Source organism: Podarcis cretensis, assembly GCF_951804945.1.
Source record: "Podarcis cretensis genome assembly, chromosome: 6".
NCBI lineage: Eukaryota > Metazoa > Chordata > Lepidosauria > Squamata > Lacertidae > Podarcis > Podarcis cretensis.
Window position 1 is genome coordinate 35,725,009 of NC_137175.1, and position 17,680 is coordinate 35,742,688.

A 17,680-nucleotide genomic window follows, 5' to 3' on the forward strand; every position below is an offset into this window, starting at 1 on the left:
ATGGTTTAGTAAGGCAGGATAGGAACACTGAATATTTGCCAATATTGCCTTCCCCCTCAAAACCAAATAACTTGAGCCAATCCCCAGCTCACATCTTTGTTTTCTTTTAATATTTTCTTATTGTGTCCAGCATATTTGAGGCTGAAACCATAGCACTGCCCACTGAAATTAAGGAGCAACCTGTGTTTGGCATTGCATATCAGAAAAAGCACATGTAGGCTTTTCCATGGGCTTTTACTCCTTCGAAGTCCTACCATCATCAGGTAGGGCTGGGGAAAGACTCCTTCTTAATCCTAGGAGAGCTGCCACCAGTCAATGTAGACAATACTGAACTAGATGAAACAAATGGGTTGACTGCATAAGTCAACTTCCTATGTTCTGAACAGTGTGAGAAATCTTCAGCCAATCAATTTAATTGGGTGGCCCTGAGTTCTAATATAATAGAGGCAGAAAAAAACCCTTCCTCCATGCATAAGTTTATATGCCTCTAGCAAGTCCTGCCTTACAGTCATCTTTATTCTGAACTGAAAAAGCAGAAATGCTGCTCCATTTCCTCACAGGGAAAATATGCTTTCTCCTCGGCCATTCTGGTTCCAATTTTCTGCACCTTCTCCAGCTTTATGAGGCAACCTGACGAGGCAACCAGAACAGTATGAATAAATTAATCTAGGAACAACACAAAATTTTGGACCATCATTTTATGATGCAATTGTGTACATACCTTATCAGAAGTAAGTCCTTTTCAGTTCAATGGGATTTACTTGCAGTGAGCCATAGTGTGCCAAAAGTGACCTCAGGTGGCCAAGTGGCCTTGACCTCAGCCTGTGGTGCACGGTTGTCTATAGGCAGAGAGGAACTGTGATGGCATGCAGGCACTAGTGGAGTCCTGAGTTCCAGGGTGTGTGGCACTGGGACTGGGACTCTGTCCTCCTGCTTTGATCTTTCCACAGGTTCCCCATGTCTTTAATACAGGCGACAACCATTTTAGGCTCATCAATCACCATCATTCAGGTCCTTTTGGAACTGGAAGAGGGTAGAATGGGGGCGGGGCATAACACATATATACATGCTCTGCTGATGTGCATGGGGACCGGAAGCCCCGTACGAAATGGTTGCCACCTGTATGGGACAGCTGCCATATTTCTCCTTACCAAGGCATTCTCATCAGAAGCAGGCAAATGAGGCGAGAGGTGAAAGCAGGAGGAGTTAAATCATAGTGGAATTCTATATAAACAACATATCCTAACAATGATTTTACAATGGCTGTAGAATTGTAATATTAATGCCAGGAGTAGAAAACAGCACACCAACATGCAATTGAAACCCCCAACTGAACTCTCTTCCTTTATACACGACTCTTCTTTGGCATCGTGGAGACTTGATTCCCACCTACCTGGAATTAGAGAGGACTATGTTTTGAGGGCATAGCACGCCGAATCTCCATAATCATTTGTAGAGATTTGTCTCGCAGCTATACAAAGTTGTGTTAACAGGTAATTATCTGACACTGTAAGTGCAGTGGAATTGTTCCAGACACCCACTTTCTTATGATCCACGAGACTGGGGTTGCAAACTCCTTGGCATATCTTTTGTGCGTGGTTTTTTTCTTTTCTTTTGTTAGATTCTCTTCCTCCTCCTCTTCCACTCCTGAGTTCGTTTCTACAGGGTATTGTATTAATTGCCCATTATGCGATCGTTGCTCATGCCTGACAATTGGCGCTTTCTCTATGTGCGGATTGGTTGCACAGCCTGGTCTGACAGTGGGAACCCAGAAGTGATACTGTAAATTAAAACAGTGATCTAATTACCGTACACAAAACAGGGCTGGCCCCCTATTAGCAATTTGCAGCTTAGCATCTTAGGGCTGGGCTAAGCCAATAAATAAAACCTGTTCCCTCCCTTGTGCTGGAAGCTGCATGTGTAGCAACCAATGGTGCTGCTCAGCTTCAGCTCTGTGTTGTGACAAGCTGTTCCGTGCTGTAAGATCTCAGCATTCCTGTTCTCTCCTTTGTACGTGTAGCTGCAATGTCTCCTCCACCACCTGATACAGAAGGTACACCCACCGAGGGGTTAAATAGCTTCTCTGGAAGGAGGCTTTGAAAGTGTGCAAGGAGGGAATCAAACTGAACTGGGGAGGAGGAGGAGAAGGAGGATCCCTGTGCAGAACACGCCTTGGCAGTAAATGCAGCTCTGTGTTATCGAACGCAACAAGAGCATCAGAAGGCACGGGCTGGTTTGCAGCGAGCCGTGGTGTGCCAAAAGTGACCTCAAGTGGTCAAGCCTCAGCCTTGACCTCAGCCTGTGCCACACGGTTTGTCTCTGAACTGCGATGGCATGCAGGCGCTAGTGGAGTCCTGAGTCCCGGGGTGTGTGGCACTGGGACTGGGACTCTGCCCTCCTACTTTGATCTTTCCAAATCAGCCAGGTAGGAGGCAAAGGGAGATGCAGCTTGGGAAATGAGCGTCGCTAAGGAGGAAAGCCAGTGTCAGACGGCAGCTCGGATTGTCACCGACCTTTGCCGTAAGAAGAGCCTGCCCCAGTTGGACTTGGATACCTGCAAGGAGTTCCTCCTCTTTCAAGACCTGAGCAGCCCTGAGCCAGGTACAGTGACCTCTGTTCCCCTGTTAACTGCTCCTTGACTCCTATTCACATGATGCTATGGGAGAAGAAGGTCACCATGGAGGTGAAGCTTGTACAAATGCCCCCTTTATGCCAGGCATTTCCCTCTATCTCGTTTTAAATCCTCTGCAGATGTGTGTTGTTGGGGGAGTCCGAAGAAACCTGTTGAAACTGCAAGTTCTTGTAATGTTTGCTAAGTGAAAGAATACTCAAAGTGAAAGAATATTCAAAATAACTGGAAGGAAGCAGGGGAAAATGTGTAGAAACACCTCCTCCCTGTTCAAAGAGTGTAAGGGCGGGGTGCATCCATTTTTAGGAAGTCTTTTAGCGAAATCAAGCTCAGTCTGTGTACTTTGAGATCTCAGAGTTTCACCTGTTAGTTAGCACAAGGTGGTGGATACCCTTGCATTTTGACAGCTCTGTGGTTAGCAGTAAAAGAGAGAAAAAAGTACATTTTACTCATTAACTGAGTGCAGCTTCTATCAAAGAAGTAAATTGGGTGCAGTGCTGCATTGAAAAGCTCAGACACTTGAGTTAAACTTGACTTTCCAGTGGCAGTAAAAGCCATCAAGGAATCTCATTTTAACTCCATGCTAGATAGTAGGAGTATTCTTAGGGTTGATATTATGCTCCCCCCCACACCCGGGGTCAAAACCTGTTTAAAATAGTGCTTTAAATCCTGCAGTAGTAGACATAGGAGGATGAGTCTCTTAACAGCTATTAGCTGTGATACCTAAATGGACATTCAGACTAGAAGCAATATTGCCAGGGCTGTCTTACTCATAGGCGCTAGGGATGCGGGGCACCTGGGTGCCAGGCTCTCAGGGGCACCAGGATGAGAGTCTGGGGCCCGAGAGTTGAATCCGGGGAAGAGCCCACCCATCGGTTGGAGTTTGGGAGTGACTGAGCCAGCAAAATGCTGAGGTGGCCGGCCAGCTTTGCCCTCCTGCATGCCTAGGATTGGGCAACGGGGGGGGGGGGGTGCTGGGCAGATCTTTGCACCCCGGCGCCGCATATCCTTAAGACAGCCCTGAATATTGCCCTTTATTGAATGCTGTGGCCAAACAACAATTACTTCTATGGCCTGTCTGTGAGTTTCTCAGAGGAATCTGATCAGTCTGATCCAGCAGGTCTCGTGCAATAGGTCTGCTTTTGTGTTCTTAACACAGACTTCCTTATATTGCCTTGCCATTTTTATATTAAGATGCACAGCAACACCCATGTGCCCCACAGGACCAGGGAGAGTTCTGTGCCATCTCCAGCCACAAGTAGAGCCAATCTATGCCTGTTGAAACATTCATCACCACAGGGCTTGAACACTGGTCTAAATCATAGCTGCTTCCTGGAATTGTCTTTGACATGCCCTTAGGGAAGGTTTGCTTTAAAATCAACTATCCTAGGCCAGACTTTCCTGACTGTGGAAAGCCAACAGGACGCCTTCATGAACAGGAAGTCTTTGCTTGTTGCTTGATGGAATCCTTTGCCAACCTGGTGCCCTCCAGATGTTTTGGATGACAACTCCCATCAGCCTCAGCCAGCGTGCTGGAGGGCACCTGGTTGGCAAAACATCTGGAGGGCAGCAGGTTGGATATTTGCTGCAGCTTTCCTGGTGTGACAACAAATAAGCTCCAAGTGGAAAGTTGAGTCTTTGCAATTTCATGAGTGCAGATGAGTTTCTAAAGCAAGAGAGAGATAGCTGGACTCACATCTGCCACAGACTGGTAGCCCTGTCCCTGGTCCCAGGTGTGTGTGTGTGTGTGTGTTTGTGTTTTCTTCTGACTGTTTCTCCTTGCTATGGGATTTGCACTTTACTTGCCTAGCATTCTTTTCTTTGGAATGTGGAAGGATAACTGAACAGACATTTGGCATTCAAATCAGGACCCAGAGCTGAACCCTGGTACAAAATAAACCCTGTTCACAAGGCACCAAGAGGGGTCCTGGCAAGCAACATTTCTGAAATAATAAACTGCTTCTCTGAAGCAGTTCACAAAAACTTTACATTTCAGAGTTGCTCACCTGAACCCATCTCTGGTTGATTGCTCTATATCCCTGCAAACGGCTGACTATCGGGATGGATGCTGTGATTTCAGCGGGGATTACCTGATTGCTGAGGTAGCTTCACTATTGCTTTAAAGCAGCCCATCGACCTGCTGTTCGCAGCAGAGCGCAAACAATGCCCTGATTTTGACAAGCAACCTCGTGCCGTTTACTAGAGATGGTGCTGAAATTCATAACTGCCTATCTTGGAATATCTCGCTTAGAAGATTTGTTGGCATTATGAAGCAAGTGCCGTTTTCTTTAAAAGTTCTTCTCTGGCTTGGGTCTTAATCCAAGTTGGCACATCTCCATCCAGCCCTGATGCTTTGAATGCTGCTATAACAGTTTCCCAGGAACCAGGGAGCCAGGGAAGTGCAAATATTCAGGGTGCCTGAGTCCATACTGTGTTTCCCTGATAAATCAGAAGTATTTGCTGCTTGCTAGAATTCAGATGATCTCTCAAGACTTACAGTGTATTGCAAGAAATGATCTGCTTTGCATGCAGAACACCCCAGGTTCAACTCCCTGTATTTCCAGATGGGACTGGAAACGTTCCGTGTCTGAAACCCTGGAGACCCACTTCCAGTTCAGTGTAGGCAATGATGAGTTAGATGCACCAATGACCTGACTCACTGTAAGGCATCTTTCTATGCTCCCATGGATTGATCCTAGATCCCAGTAGACATAAGATTGAGTCTTTGTGTTAAAGAACCTTATAGAAGAATGTCTGGTGAAGTTGATGGACTATGCTGAAATGGCTAAAATGACTGGAAGAATCAGAAATCAGGAAGACCAAAATTTTAATAAGGCATGGGGAAAATTTATAACGTCTTAAAGACAATGGTAAACAGTTAAAATCTTGAGTAGGATTGGAATATCACTTGTAGTTTAAGGGTAAATTCTGTACACAATGGAGATGTAAAAGATTTGGACCATCATAAAAGATGCAGGAGGAAATGTTTAATAATAGGACCAACAAAGGGAAGGATGGAAGTCCAGGAGATTACCTGGAATCTTGTTTTTATTATTTATGTTTGATATATCTCTGTAAAATTTTAACTTGAAAAACCAAATAAATCAATTAAAAAGAAAAGAAAAAAGATCTGTAGATGTCACAGCACAATCAGAGCAAGGAATGGGAAACATGGAACTTGTGGAGGATGACTGATGTAGAGATTTGCGCTGAGCTCTTCTTGGTAGTAATGGATGGGCTCCCTTTGGCTCAGGGCTCATCCAGACTTCCTTTTGCGCTGTGTTTGTAGCACAAGTCTGTACTTTAAAGCTCTGTGTCTGAGTGGTGTTTTTTGTTTTGCTTGCCTCAGAGCCTTCCCTGCAAAAACCCGCTCTTTAATACTGACAACAAGTCTGTGGAAAAAAACAAATTGCTATTTGTTCCAGTTCAGCATTAAGTGGGTTTTCCTTGGAAAGTGGCAAGGCACAAAAAGAGAAGGCACTCAGACACAGACTGGGAAAGCACAGACCTCTGTCTAGAAAGCACAGGGCAAAAGGTAAGGGTGTCTGGAATTTGGCTCAGCAAATGACTCTGAGTCCAATTCAGAAATCCTACTGCACATCCAAGGAGATTATTGGCAGTATGATATGGCCCAAATGCCTCCCCCACCCTCACAAACCTGAAGACCTCACCCTCATGAGTTATGCCCTCTTCTCTTCCCATCACACTTCTCAGGAGGTCAGTGGCAGTAGCTGTTACCAGGAGGACACTCTGAAAGAACTCCATTTCCCCCTGGTGCCCAGTATATGCATGTGTCCAGAAGCTTAGTTTACAATGTGAGCTAGATAAGTCCTTCTTAGGGGAATAGTGCTTAATGTATAATGCAATTGAGCATTACAATCTGGAAATATTCATATACTGAAACAGTGAAATTTGTACTTTGATAACATCATTGCTCCTATTTTAGCAGTGAATAATCCAACCTATCCTCTGAATATTGGTGTGTTTTTCTCTTGTAAGTAAGAAGAGTATAATATTGTGCATAGTGAGGAGGAAATGGACAAATAATTTCCCCCTCCCTCATATTATCAGAACTCAGGGACATCCTAGGAAGCTGAAATCATCATCATCATCATCATTATTTATTATTTACAATCTACCCATCTGGCTGGGTTTCCCCAGCCACTCTGGGCTGCTCCCAACAGAATTAAAAGCACAATAGAACATCAAACATTAAAAACTTCCCTAAACAGGACTGCCTTCAGATGTCTTTTAAAAGTCAGACAGTTGCTTATTTCCTTGACATCTGATGGGAGGGCATTCCACGGGGCAGGTGCCACTACCGAGAAGGCCCTCTGTTAGATGATTCAAAACAGCACAGTTGAAAGAAAGATGCTTAGATAGTTGAGGTAATTTTAATCTGGTTTGTTTTTTTGTAAACTGCCTTAAGGTGTGTTTCTTTTTTACAATGAAGTGGTGTATAATTTTTTTTTTAATGAAAAGGCAGCTTCGGTGCCAAAACCAGGCCTAAACACTGATTGAAATGGATCTAGAAAATCATAAAAAGAAGCAAATCCAAAGTTAACTCCAGCCAGCATGGTCAACAGTCAGATATGATTGGAAGACATCAGGTTAGAGAAGGCTGGGCTAGTAGCTTCAAACTCCATGACTTATGAATGAGTTTAGATGACTCCATGACTTATGAATGACTTTAGATGACCATTCTTTGTTTCGCCACCCAATACTGCCCCCCACTCCGCAGTATGCATTGAGAATAGGCCATTCATACATGTTCTATATGAGCACATACATGAATTTGTATGTTGTCAAACAATCTAGGCTTGTGATGACTTGAAAAGTCAAGTTTTTATACTTTACACATAATTTTTATGCCCATATATTGTATAAAACACAAGCTGATGATAGGACAAATTGAGAGGATGAAAGAGGAAAATATGGCTTACTAGTACACAGAGTTATAAAACCCTCCTGCCGCTTTGAACAGCAGTGAAATTCTCTTGGAACTATTGGAGAGCTCCATGCCATGCTAGCCTACTTTCTTCTCTGTGGTCCCCGATAATCAGTCCTGAGGCAATGCTCACAGGTAAGACTCCCATAGGCAATATTGATGACTCCAGAATGCCTGACTGCACAACTGAGGCAGGAGAGCAGAATGAGAACATTTGTATAATGGGCTGAGTGCAACCAGCCAACATATGCCTGGCACTTTTGCTATGATAACAAGAGGTTTCCTTCCGGGATGCCTTAATGTCTCTCTGTGTTATCTGAGCCTGCATGCAGCATATTTCTGCACTGGTAATTTCCCATGTGTTACAACCTTGTAACACTTGTAAATTTGTATTTTTTGCCAATCAGACAGAGCAGAAGGTTTAGTGGACCACAGCAGAGGAAACCAAGGAATTCTGAGGTCTGGAAAAATATTCTGTACAACTCAAGCAAGAACCAAAAGTTAGTCTACGCTCAAAGTTTCAGTGGTTGCCAAGCAGAAGTTGGTCATCCCATCAATGGCCAATAGCAATTGGACTGGAATCTCAGAGTTGGCTTAGGACGATTGGAAAGGGCCATAACTCAATGATGAAGCATCTGCTTTGCATGCAGAAGATCCCAGGTTCACTTTCTAAAATCTCCTTGTATGGCAGTACCTTGTCTGAAACCTTGGGATGCTACTGCCAAACAGTGTAAGGATCTGCACTGCACTAGATAGATCAACAGTCTGACCGGGTATAATACAGGTTCCTGTGTTCTTAAACTGGGGGTTGGAGCCATGGAAGTGCACTCATAGTGTGGCGTTCCCACCCTGTCCTCCCCACTGCAGCCTCCTGCAAACACTGAGAAGCTGCTCTGAAGAGTCAAGGGATGCTCTGGAATACTTCAGATTGTGGCACCAGGACTGTACTGGAAGGGGGTGAATTTCAGCAGAAATAGGCCACCATGTCAGTAGGAAAATTGAGGGGGGAGTCAGGAAGGAAGAGGCAGAAAAAATGTCAGATTGTCCAACTGGACTTTCCCTCACATAGCTCTGGATCCAAACCTGTGCTTGACATGGAGTAGTCATATCTTCTTTTTTTTTTTTAAGGGAGCGAGTGTTCCCCACTATAATACAACATGGTTAGAGGAGAGGCAAACTATTTACTCATTTTCACTGACTTCAATTAAACACGTTTGATGTGGCTTGGTAGTGAAAACACATGATATTCGATTGTATAATCTCATGATTCCTGCACGTTTACTGGTTTGCTATTTTGGCCTACACTGATTTTAAACACCTACCCACCAATAACATAACAATGTGGTACATCCGCAGATAACCTCATGAAATCAATTCAGTGCAGCACAAAACAATACAATACACTGAGGACAACTTCTGAGTGAACTCCATGCATCTGTTAGTTTCTGGTCCATGCCACTTTCACTTGTCTTTACCCACAATTCTGTATTTAATCCACAAATTTTAAAATAAAAAGTGTATTTGATGCGTTCATACTGCCTAGAACTGGGTCACAATATCCAGAGAAGTGCAAAATTGGGAGGTAGCAAAGTTCCAATTTGTAAATTAGTCTGAGGTGTGTGGATCAGGTAATTTCATACAGGAATTTGAAAAGATTAAATTCCTCAAACATCCCTACTCCATATTCAGCTGTTGGCAGCTGCTGTCACATTGCCTTTCCCACATCTGCCTTTATCCATTAGTTGTGAGGGTTTCTTTTTAAAGTAACAGCCTATTCAGTTGTGCCTGTTTTCTTAGCTGTTCACTTTCTGTCATTAATTTGGGGTATCTGGTAGCATGGGTTTTGCACACTGATCTACATCTCTCTGCATAATGAAGTGCATTTAAAAACACATAGCAATTGCAAGAAGAGAACACCACTGAGACAGACTATTTGGCACTTGATAACCCACTGATATTCCTAATTAAGGGTTTGTTTTTGATACAAACGTGAAGAACTAGATCATCAAATACAAAGTTGGTGCTAGCCTAGAAAACCAACTCTAGGCAAGTTTAAGCTTTGATGAACTACACCATAGGCACCCCTTTAAAATGCTGCTATCAGGGAGTGCCACTGGATATAACTGGCATAGGTGGCGTTATGTCTGGGAAGATCTGTGATCATGCAAACATAGGCAGGGAATAGGAAGAAAGACTGAATAGCCTTCAAGGGAAAAAAGAGGCTTGGGAAAGGAGTTCACTGGAAGCTGAACTTGCCCAAGGCAAAGGGAAGGAGGAGGTGGGGGAGTGGTGGGAGAGACAGGCTAATTATAGGGTGCATGGACAGGAAGCGGCAGAACCAAGAATGTCCAAACACAAGCTTTTGAACAGCCTTAACAGCCCTTTGGTGTTTCCTTCTCCTGGGACTTCTGGGAGGTGGAAGTCAATGAAATCAGGAAAGAACAAGTGATCATGCATTGCAGACTGGGGTGGAGTTGAGCAGAAGGAAATTCTGAGAGCTTGAGCCACTTTCCAGGGAAAAGATGAAAGGAAAACCGAGGTATGTTAAAATAGCAGTTGGTGCAATGCAGGCAAAGTGAACACTCAGTCTGCTCTTTGTCAAAACACAAAAGCAAACGACACCCGGTGAAATGGCGAGGTAACAGGTTTTGAGCAAAATACATGCTGTTTGCTTGTGACACTCACTGCCAGAACATCAGGGAGGCCAAGAATGTTGGGTGGGATTGAATATGGACTTGTCACATCCAAGCTGCTTATTGCAGCAAGAATAAGATGCCTCTGATAACAGGCTGCAAGAAAGACAATCGGGGGGAGGGGGGGAGGTTTACATCAGTGGTCTGTTATCAGATGTGTGCTATCAGTGATGCAACTGGATGTGCACATCAATGCACTTTGGGCTGGAAGGCGCTTTCTAATGCATATTGTGGAACAAAAGGGAAAGAAAACACAGCTTGGTCATCAGTGCAAGTTTCAATTCACCTGTAGCAGATTTTTGAAATACAATATGATGTATAACACAGGATGCTTTTTAAAACAGAAGCAGCAGCAATGTGAAAGCTGTCCTTTTCAGTATAAGCACTGGCTGATCAGTGGGCATATTCTTCTCATATTAATGTGAAATGTTGTTGCTGCTGTTATTTTTATATGTTAAATGTGTTAGTATCTTTCCATTAAAAAGAAAGCACAAAATGGTCTGAAATATACAGCACCAAACCAGAAAAGCACAACTGAGGGATCATCATCATCATCATCATTATACTTTCAATTTGTACACCACCTTTCTATATTACTATACACAAGGCAGCTTACAAACTGAAGAAACAACAAAGATCACAACCTTATAACAATCTGGTCCAATACAAAAATGTCATAATAAAAACATAAACAGCTTATATCAAATAAAGTAATATTCAATAATCCATTCAAATATGATAGTACACAATAAAATTAAATATACACACTTACCTTTCCTCCACTCTTCCCAGGCACAATCTGTGATTTTTATTTGTCTTTTTGCTTAGAGCAAACATCAATCCGCATAAAGCCCAAATTGACGTTGGCTCCGGTTCAGCTTTAAAGAGTGGGTTTTCACAGAGAAAGCTCAGAGCAAAAAACACAAAAAAGACACAATAGTGTTAAAGTGCAGACCTCTGCCTGGAAAATGCAGAGGAAACGTAATTGTGCATAAGCCCTGAAGACAAAAAACATCAGCATTTAAAGAACTTTGGAGAACAGAACTGGCATCAAAAGCTTAAGTACCCTTATCCTCCCAGACTTCATGTAAAGTAGCTGACATCATTCCCATTTTACAGATGGGCAAGTGGCTTACCAAAGGTTAATCATTAAGCCCATAGCTAGAAATTCCGGGAGCCTTGGGTGTATGTGGGAGTGTGCCTTTCTCTTTATAAGCCACCTATTCTATTAAAAAGGGCTCTCTTATTTACACCTTCAGTGGAAACCTGTGGCACTGGCCAGGATTTCAGACTAACCTCTCTTGCTTGCAGCATTTTGCATCAGCTTGTTATATAGGTTGTTGCCTTATTGAATGGCTGTGCAGCTTACCATTTGCTATGGAAATAGTAGCCCCTGCTGCTTACTTAAGCCCATGCATAGCAATTTGTCACTGATTCTCTGAAGCAGGCAACCGAGCGAGAGGCAACTCTGTGTGTAAAGTGAGTCAGACCTCACTGCTGCATGAAAGGTTGCAGCACACACAGCAAAGATGATAAACTCCAGACTGTAATTAAAAAAATGGTTGGTGCCATAATGGAGCAACAGCAGCTGGCAGGTCTATGTCTAATGGGCTACCTGTTGTTGTGGAGATAAGATTGACTGTGTCTCTAATAACAATAGGTATTGAGCCATTTCACTCAGTGGAGTTTGATATATTTGGGGCAAATCTATTAACCAAGGAATAAATCAAAAGGTGTTTTCAGTTTCTGAATTTATTGATCTGTTTTAGAAGCTTACAAGCCTCACCAGACTCATCACTGCAATTTTAAGTGCTGAACTGGCAGTCCTGTATGAAGACTAAATTGAGCATAAGGTACCAAAATTAGGGTAGCTTGGATGCAGCATTTGCTAATACCTTTGGATTGCCCTGAGGCAGTGGTATGGGTTCATGCCCAGTCTAAATAAATTACTTGGGCATCAGTCCCACTGATATTGTGCAACAGGACTCAGTTCCATGTCATACGTTTAGGACTGGGTTGTGCAAATTATCAAAATAAAGCAGAATATGTTACCAGCGGCATCGCTACAAATCTGGATGTTGTGACCATGTATACTTCTTGATACTGCAATTGGAGGAGAGGACTTAGCTGTGGATGGATACTTCCAAACAACCCTGAAAGGAAAAGATTGAGGAATCCTGTAGAAAAACTAAAACAGGAATGAATATTACAAAGACACAAATACTTATCTGGTAACTGGCAAGATTGGGGGGGAGGGGTGTTACGATTATGTTTAGTTGACTACTAAACATAGTTGTTATTGCATCTATGACAACCAATAAAAATATTTAGAGAAGAAAATTAAGCAGACAGTGGTCCAGCAGTCCTGATCTTATGACGTTACTTCTGCCTACATGTGAAATTCGGGGTGTGAAACTAATTTGAAAAATCACTGTGTGGACTATGGGGCAAAAATTCAGTTATAAGAACCTTACTTCTTTGTAAGGCTCACACTTCATCATGAGCCTTCTTAGCATAGAACAACAACTACTAGAAGAAAAAAGGCCAAAAGGAATTTACAATATTATGGAACGCGCTACTGCAGATTCCAGATTTGTTGCCTATGACACCTTAATTTTGCTGCGGTATTTTTCTAGTGGATTTTACAGCAGCAATGTTTAGATTAGGTAAGTGTCAAGCTGTTGCTAGTTACTCTAAACAGATAATTAAGTCAATTAGCAAAATAAGGCACTTAATGGGAGAAAGTTATTGATATAAACATTTCGGCAAGCATGTTGCAGAGGGAATTAACTAATGCTAAAGCTGTATTTCACGAACCACTTAATATAATGTGGCCCCAATTACTAGCTTGGAACTAGGGTCAATTATTCCTGTGTTAAAATTGTAGGCTTGCATGCTGATTCAGCGATTCCTTGTGTTGTAGTATCATACACAAATCAATGGATCAGAGTCATGGAATAATGTTCTTTGCACTAGTAAAAAATGTATCTGTTTCAGTTACAGCTGTGAGAGCTTGTAAATTCCTGACATGACTCTACAGACACCATTTTTATAGCCTTATGGGGGCTACTGTGTGTGTATTTTGACTAGATTCCCAAGATCCACCAAGTACAGCCAAGTGTTTGGCATGATGGCCTAGTGGAGAAAACCTACACTTAGAATTAAAGAAAAGGGCACTCAGCCCCAAAAATTATTTTCATCACTAGCACAAACTTGTGTTTCTTGTTTCTGTCGATTAGGATTCATTTCTGAAAGAGAGACAGAGACTTTTAATTGTCATTCTTTTTAAACTACTCTTCTGTTAGCTAATGTTGTTGTTGTTACTATTATAAATGGGACACAGGTGGCGCTGAGGTCTAAACCACTGAGCCTCTTGGGCTTGCTGATCAGAAGGTTGGCAGTTTAAATCCCCACGATGGGGTGAGCTCCCGTTGATCTGTCCCCAGCTCCTGCCAACCTAGCAGTTTGAAAACATGCCAGTGCAAGTAGATAAATAGGTACTGCTGCGGTGGTAAGATAAACGGCATTTCCGTGCACTCTGGTTTGCGTCACGGTGTCCCATTGAGCCAGAAGCAGTTTAGTCATGCTGGCCACATGACCCAGAAAGCTGTCTGTGGACAAACGCTGGCTCCCTCAACCTGAAAGCGAGATGAGCACCCCAACCCCATAGTCACCTTTGACTGGATTTAACCATCCAGGGGTCCTTTACCTACTATTATTAAGTTGCTTGAATCATGAAAATGACTTGAATCAAATTACAGACACCATAAAAATATTAAAAACAAATATAGTCAATAAAAACCTTAGAAACCCCACATCTTTACAAAATAAAAGACTTTCAGATCTTGTCCTACAAAAGAGGCCACAAATATCAGGGTCTGGGTTGGTTCATATTGAAAGAGGTGATCCTTGAAGTATTGAGCTTCGGAACCTCAGAAAGCTTTGGAGGTCAAAACCTGAATTGAGTCCTGAAACTAATTGGTAGCTAGTGCAGTCATGCCAGAATTAGAGTTATACAATCGGGCAAAGAATGTTGTTTCTGCTACTTTTCTGGTGCCTGCCCTGATGCCTTGCGTTACCTCCTCCCTCTTCCTTAGGGCCTCTGTCATTCCCCTTGCTGACCACCTTTTCTTTTTCAAATGCTTAGTTTTTGTTTTGTATGGACATCTGCTATGTGATGTCTGGATAGAAAGCCTCTAGATTGCTTACAGGAAAATCACCCCCAATTTGACCTTCATATCCTCTTTTATGTCCCATATCACTTCTTATAATGTCACTATTTCATCTATGACAATGGTGGCTCTGCTTAAACCAGGAATGGTGCCCCACCCGCTTTATAGCACAATGTATTATTCTATTGTCAACACACAATGCCTGCAGAACATCAACATTTACAGCACACTGCAAAACAGGAATAGCTGCTCTCTACCATCTTGATCATGCAATGCTTCCTGGTTAAAGTTGTGCCTCCTCTAGTGCTGTCTTCTCTAACTTGCATGAACCTTGAATACAAGTAGCCTAGTAGTGATCTGTCTAGTTGAGTCATGCCATGTGGACCTAAAGACATAATGCCAGAGGGTAGCTCAGAAGACTGGCTCTTCCAAATGTCTAGATGGTGTAATTTATGCCAGAGGCAGAAATTAATTTCACTTTCATGCAGCTTTCTTCCATCCATCTTCAGGGGGTAAAGCTGGTTGCTGTTTTTTAAAATAAAAAGCACAAGTAGATTAAATTTCTTTTCTGAAGAGTCCAGGTGATCAAGGTTGACGAAAGGCCACTATAACATAATGATCAGCAAAGGCCCAGTGAGCATCCTTTTCTCAGCCTAGATTGCAGACTGCTGGTGGCAAGGATCCATCCATAATTTCCCGTTACAGGCATACAATTGCAAACCTTCCGAAACTGTGATGTAAAATAGCATGTCAAGCAACAATCTGAACCCTCAACCCCCTCCTCATAGCCCCATATACTTCTTTCTCTGTAGTATTACAGTCTTATGTCTAGCCAGATTTCACCATATCCTGTAGGGCCAGATGTACTGGCACAGCACATGATATGCCCTATCTTTGGGGATTTTGTTTTGACAAGCGAAGCAGCAGGCCTGGGATGAATGGCATTAGACCATCAAAGTGAATCATTCTGATTCATTTTAGCCTTAGGCTCAGCATTTCAGGAGGAGATGATGTTCCCCAGGCAAAAAACTGCGATGGAGCTATATTGTGTGATGGAATCCAGACTGCCTGTTCCACAAATGGAAAAGCTTCTTCCCTTCACTGAGATCCAGTGGACCTTTCTGTTGGAGATAAGGTGGTGGGGGTGAACGTCTCAGATTCCCGCTTCCCACACTGTATCACTTCATGCTGCTCTGGAAGGTCCCTCAACTATCTAGAGCAGACCTTCAGGAGACGTGAGGGAAAGGATTGCTTCCCTGCCTTCTTCACCCAGCACCAGTGAAAGAACACTGAGTGCAGCTCTGGGTCCAAGCCAAAGGATCTTGTGGCACCCTAAAGACTGGCAAGTTTATTACAGCAGAAGCTCTTGACATGGACTATAGTCCACTTTGCGTCTTCTGTATAGTAATTTGGATATCATTCCTTGACTATAGCGTAGCCATACTGTGTGCGTTTCAGAGTACATTTTGGCTGACCACGCTGAAGAGAGACAAGGCTGTAAATGTTAAACTGAATCTTCTACTTAATAGCACCAGGCGTTTCTGAATACAACTCAAACCAGTGAGGAAAATGAAAGAGAAACTACGATAAACAACTCAGGATTGTTATACAGAAAGTGTGTGGGGGGGGGGATTATTTAGTGGCAGTTTTTCTCTCTGCACAGTCGGTGTTGTTACTTATTCCAACAGTGTGTAGTGACAAATTATGTCCCCAGAGCCTTCTAAAACAGTAGCTGGGGCATCACAAAGTATAGGTGGCTGGACCTCCCACTCTCTAATTCAAGCACTGGTGGGTGGGACCCATGCCATTGGTCCTGCGCTTATGGGTCCCACTTCTAAACACTACGGTTTGCATGGGACAAAGCTGTAGAAATGAGGCTTCCCTAAGAAGAGCCCTTCTGTTCCCATGGTGGCCAATCAGATGATTAGGTGGGGATGCTGCTTCCCAGAGTGGCCATCACATGCCGCCAGGGAACCCACAAGCAGGGCACGAAGGCAATAATGCTCTCCTTTGTTGCTAGCTAGCAACTGATATATTCAGCAGCATGCTGCTTTTGAACATTGAGGTTGCATATCTTGCTAGAATTACCCTCCATGAACCCCCTTTCACAAGCATCTAAATTACCATGCCCTTAGCACATCTTGCACTGGCGAGTTCCATAAATTACTTACGTTTCGTGCAAAAAAGTACACCCTTTTGTCACTCCTGAATCTTCTGCCATTCAGTTTCACTGGGTGACCCTGAGTTCTAGTATTATTTGAGGGGTGTGTGTGAGAGAGAGAACTTCTCTTTATTCTTTTTCTTCACTGCATTCATAATTTTATAAACCTCCACTGTAGGCATACTCTGGATGTGATGTGTGTGTCCTTAAATCTAATATCAGAAGCATCCAAAACATAGCAGGTAACATGAATGGATAATCGTGGCTGCAGAGTATACTTACAAATTACCTCCAGAAAAATGTAAAGGGAAATTCATTCTGATATTTCAAACATGGAAATGTACTTGGTATGTAAAGGAGACCTCGGGGATGCTTGTTCCTTGCCCTGTCTCCATTCCACGATGTCTCTGAAGGATGGTTCAAAAAGCCAGCCTGTTTCCTTTGTCATCAGTCACACATGTAGCATTTGGTATGTAGCTGCCACGGTGTGTGAGGCCCATTTCCTGAGGCATTGCCAAGAGCACTGATGGGAAATGCTGATTGATCTGAGCACCAGCTTTTACATTCTGATTAGGTACCTGCTTCCATTCCAGATAATGAGCTACTCTCTGGGGGTCTGATATGTGCAGACGTGGTCCTTCTATAAAACTACCCAGAATGGAGCTGTTCTGTGGTCATTTAAGTTTCTTTTACACTCCTATTGCTCTCTTCAGTGGCCAAAGTGATGCTCTGGATTGATAGGCGGCTTCTGTACCGACAATAATTGTCTATTGATTTCACACTTTATTGCTGCATCTCCTGTTGCAGTTTGGATGCCTCGTGCAATGCTAGGCACACTGCTAGACTCAGAGCTTTACCTTACAAGAAAGGCTCTACAACAGGGGCTGGCAACATTTTGTTCTGTCAAGGACTGCATTCCCTGGTGTGTGTGTGAGAGTGGGGGGGGGGAGATCTGTCAGGGGCTGCATTTCGGCTGTGAACAGAGCTCCAGCCAGGAGTAGGAGGGCTTAGAGCAAACAGTGGGAAAATCTCTTCTGTCTCTCTTTTCCTGACCACCCGTGGGCTGCTGGGAAAGGG

General features: G+C 43.2%; 1 protein-coding gene across 2 annotated transcripts in view; it reads left to right on the top strand.

Annotated features, from left to right (window-relative positions):
* Positions 1-1,980: 1,980 nt before the first annotated feature.
* The window catches only part of SYT6 (synaptotagmin 6), a 147,577-nt gene continuing 131,877 nt past the window's right edge, over positions 1,981-17,680 (top strand). For both annotated transcript variants that reach the window (XM_079979412.1, XM_079979413.1), the window contains exon 1: positions 1,981-2,601. In XM_079979412.1, coding sequence (XP_079835538.1) covers positions 2,457-2,601 — 145 coding nt within the window. In that variant the 5' untranslated portion in view covers positions 1,981-2,456. The remainder of the gene's footprint in view (positions 2,602-17,680) is intronic.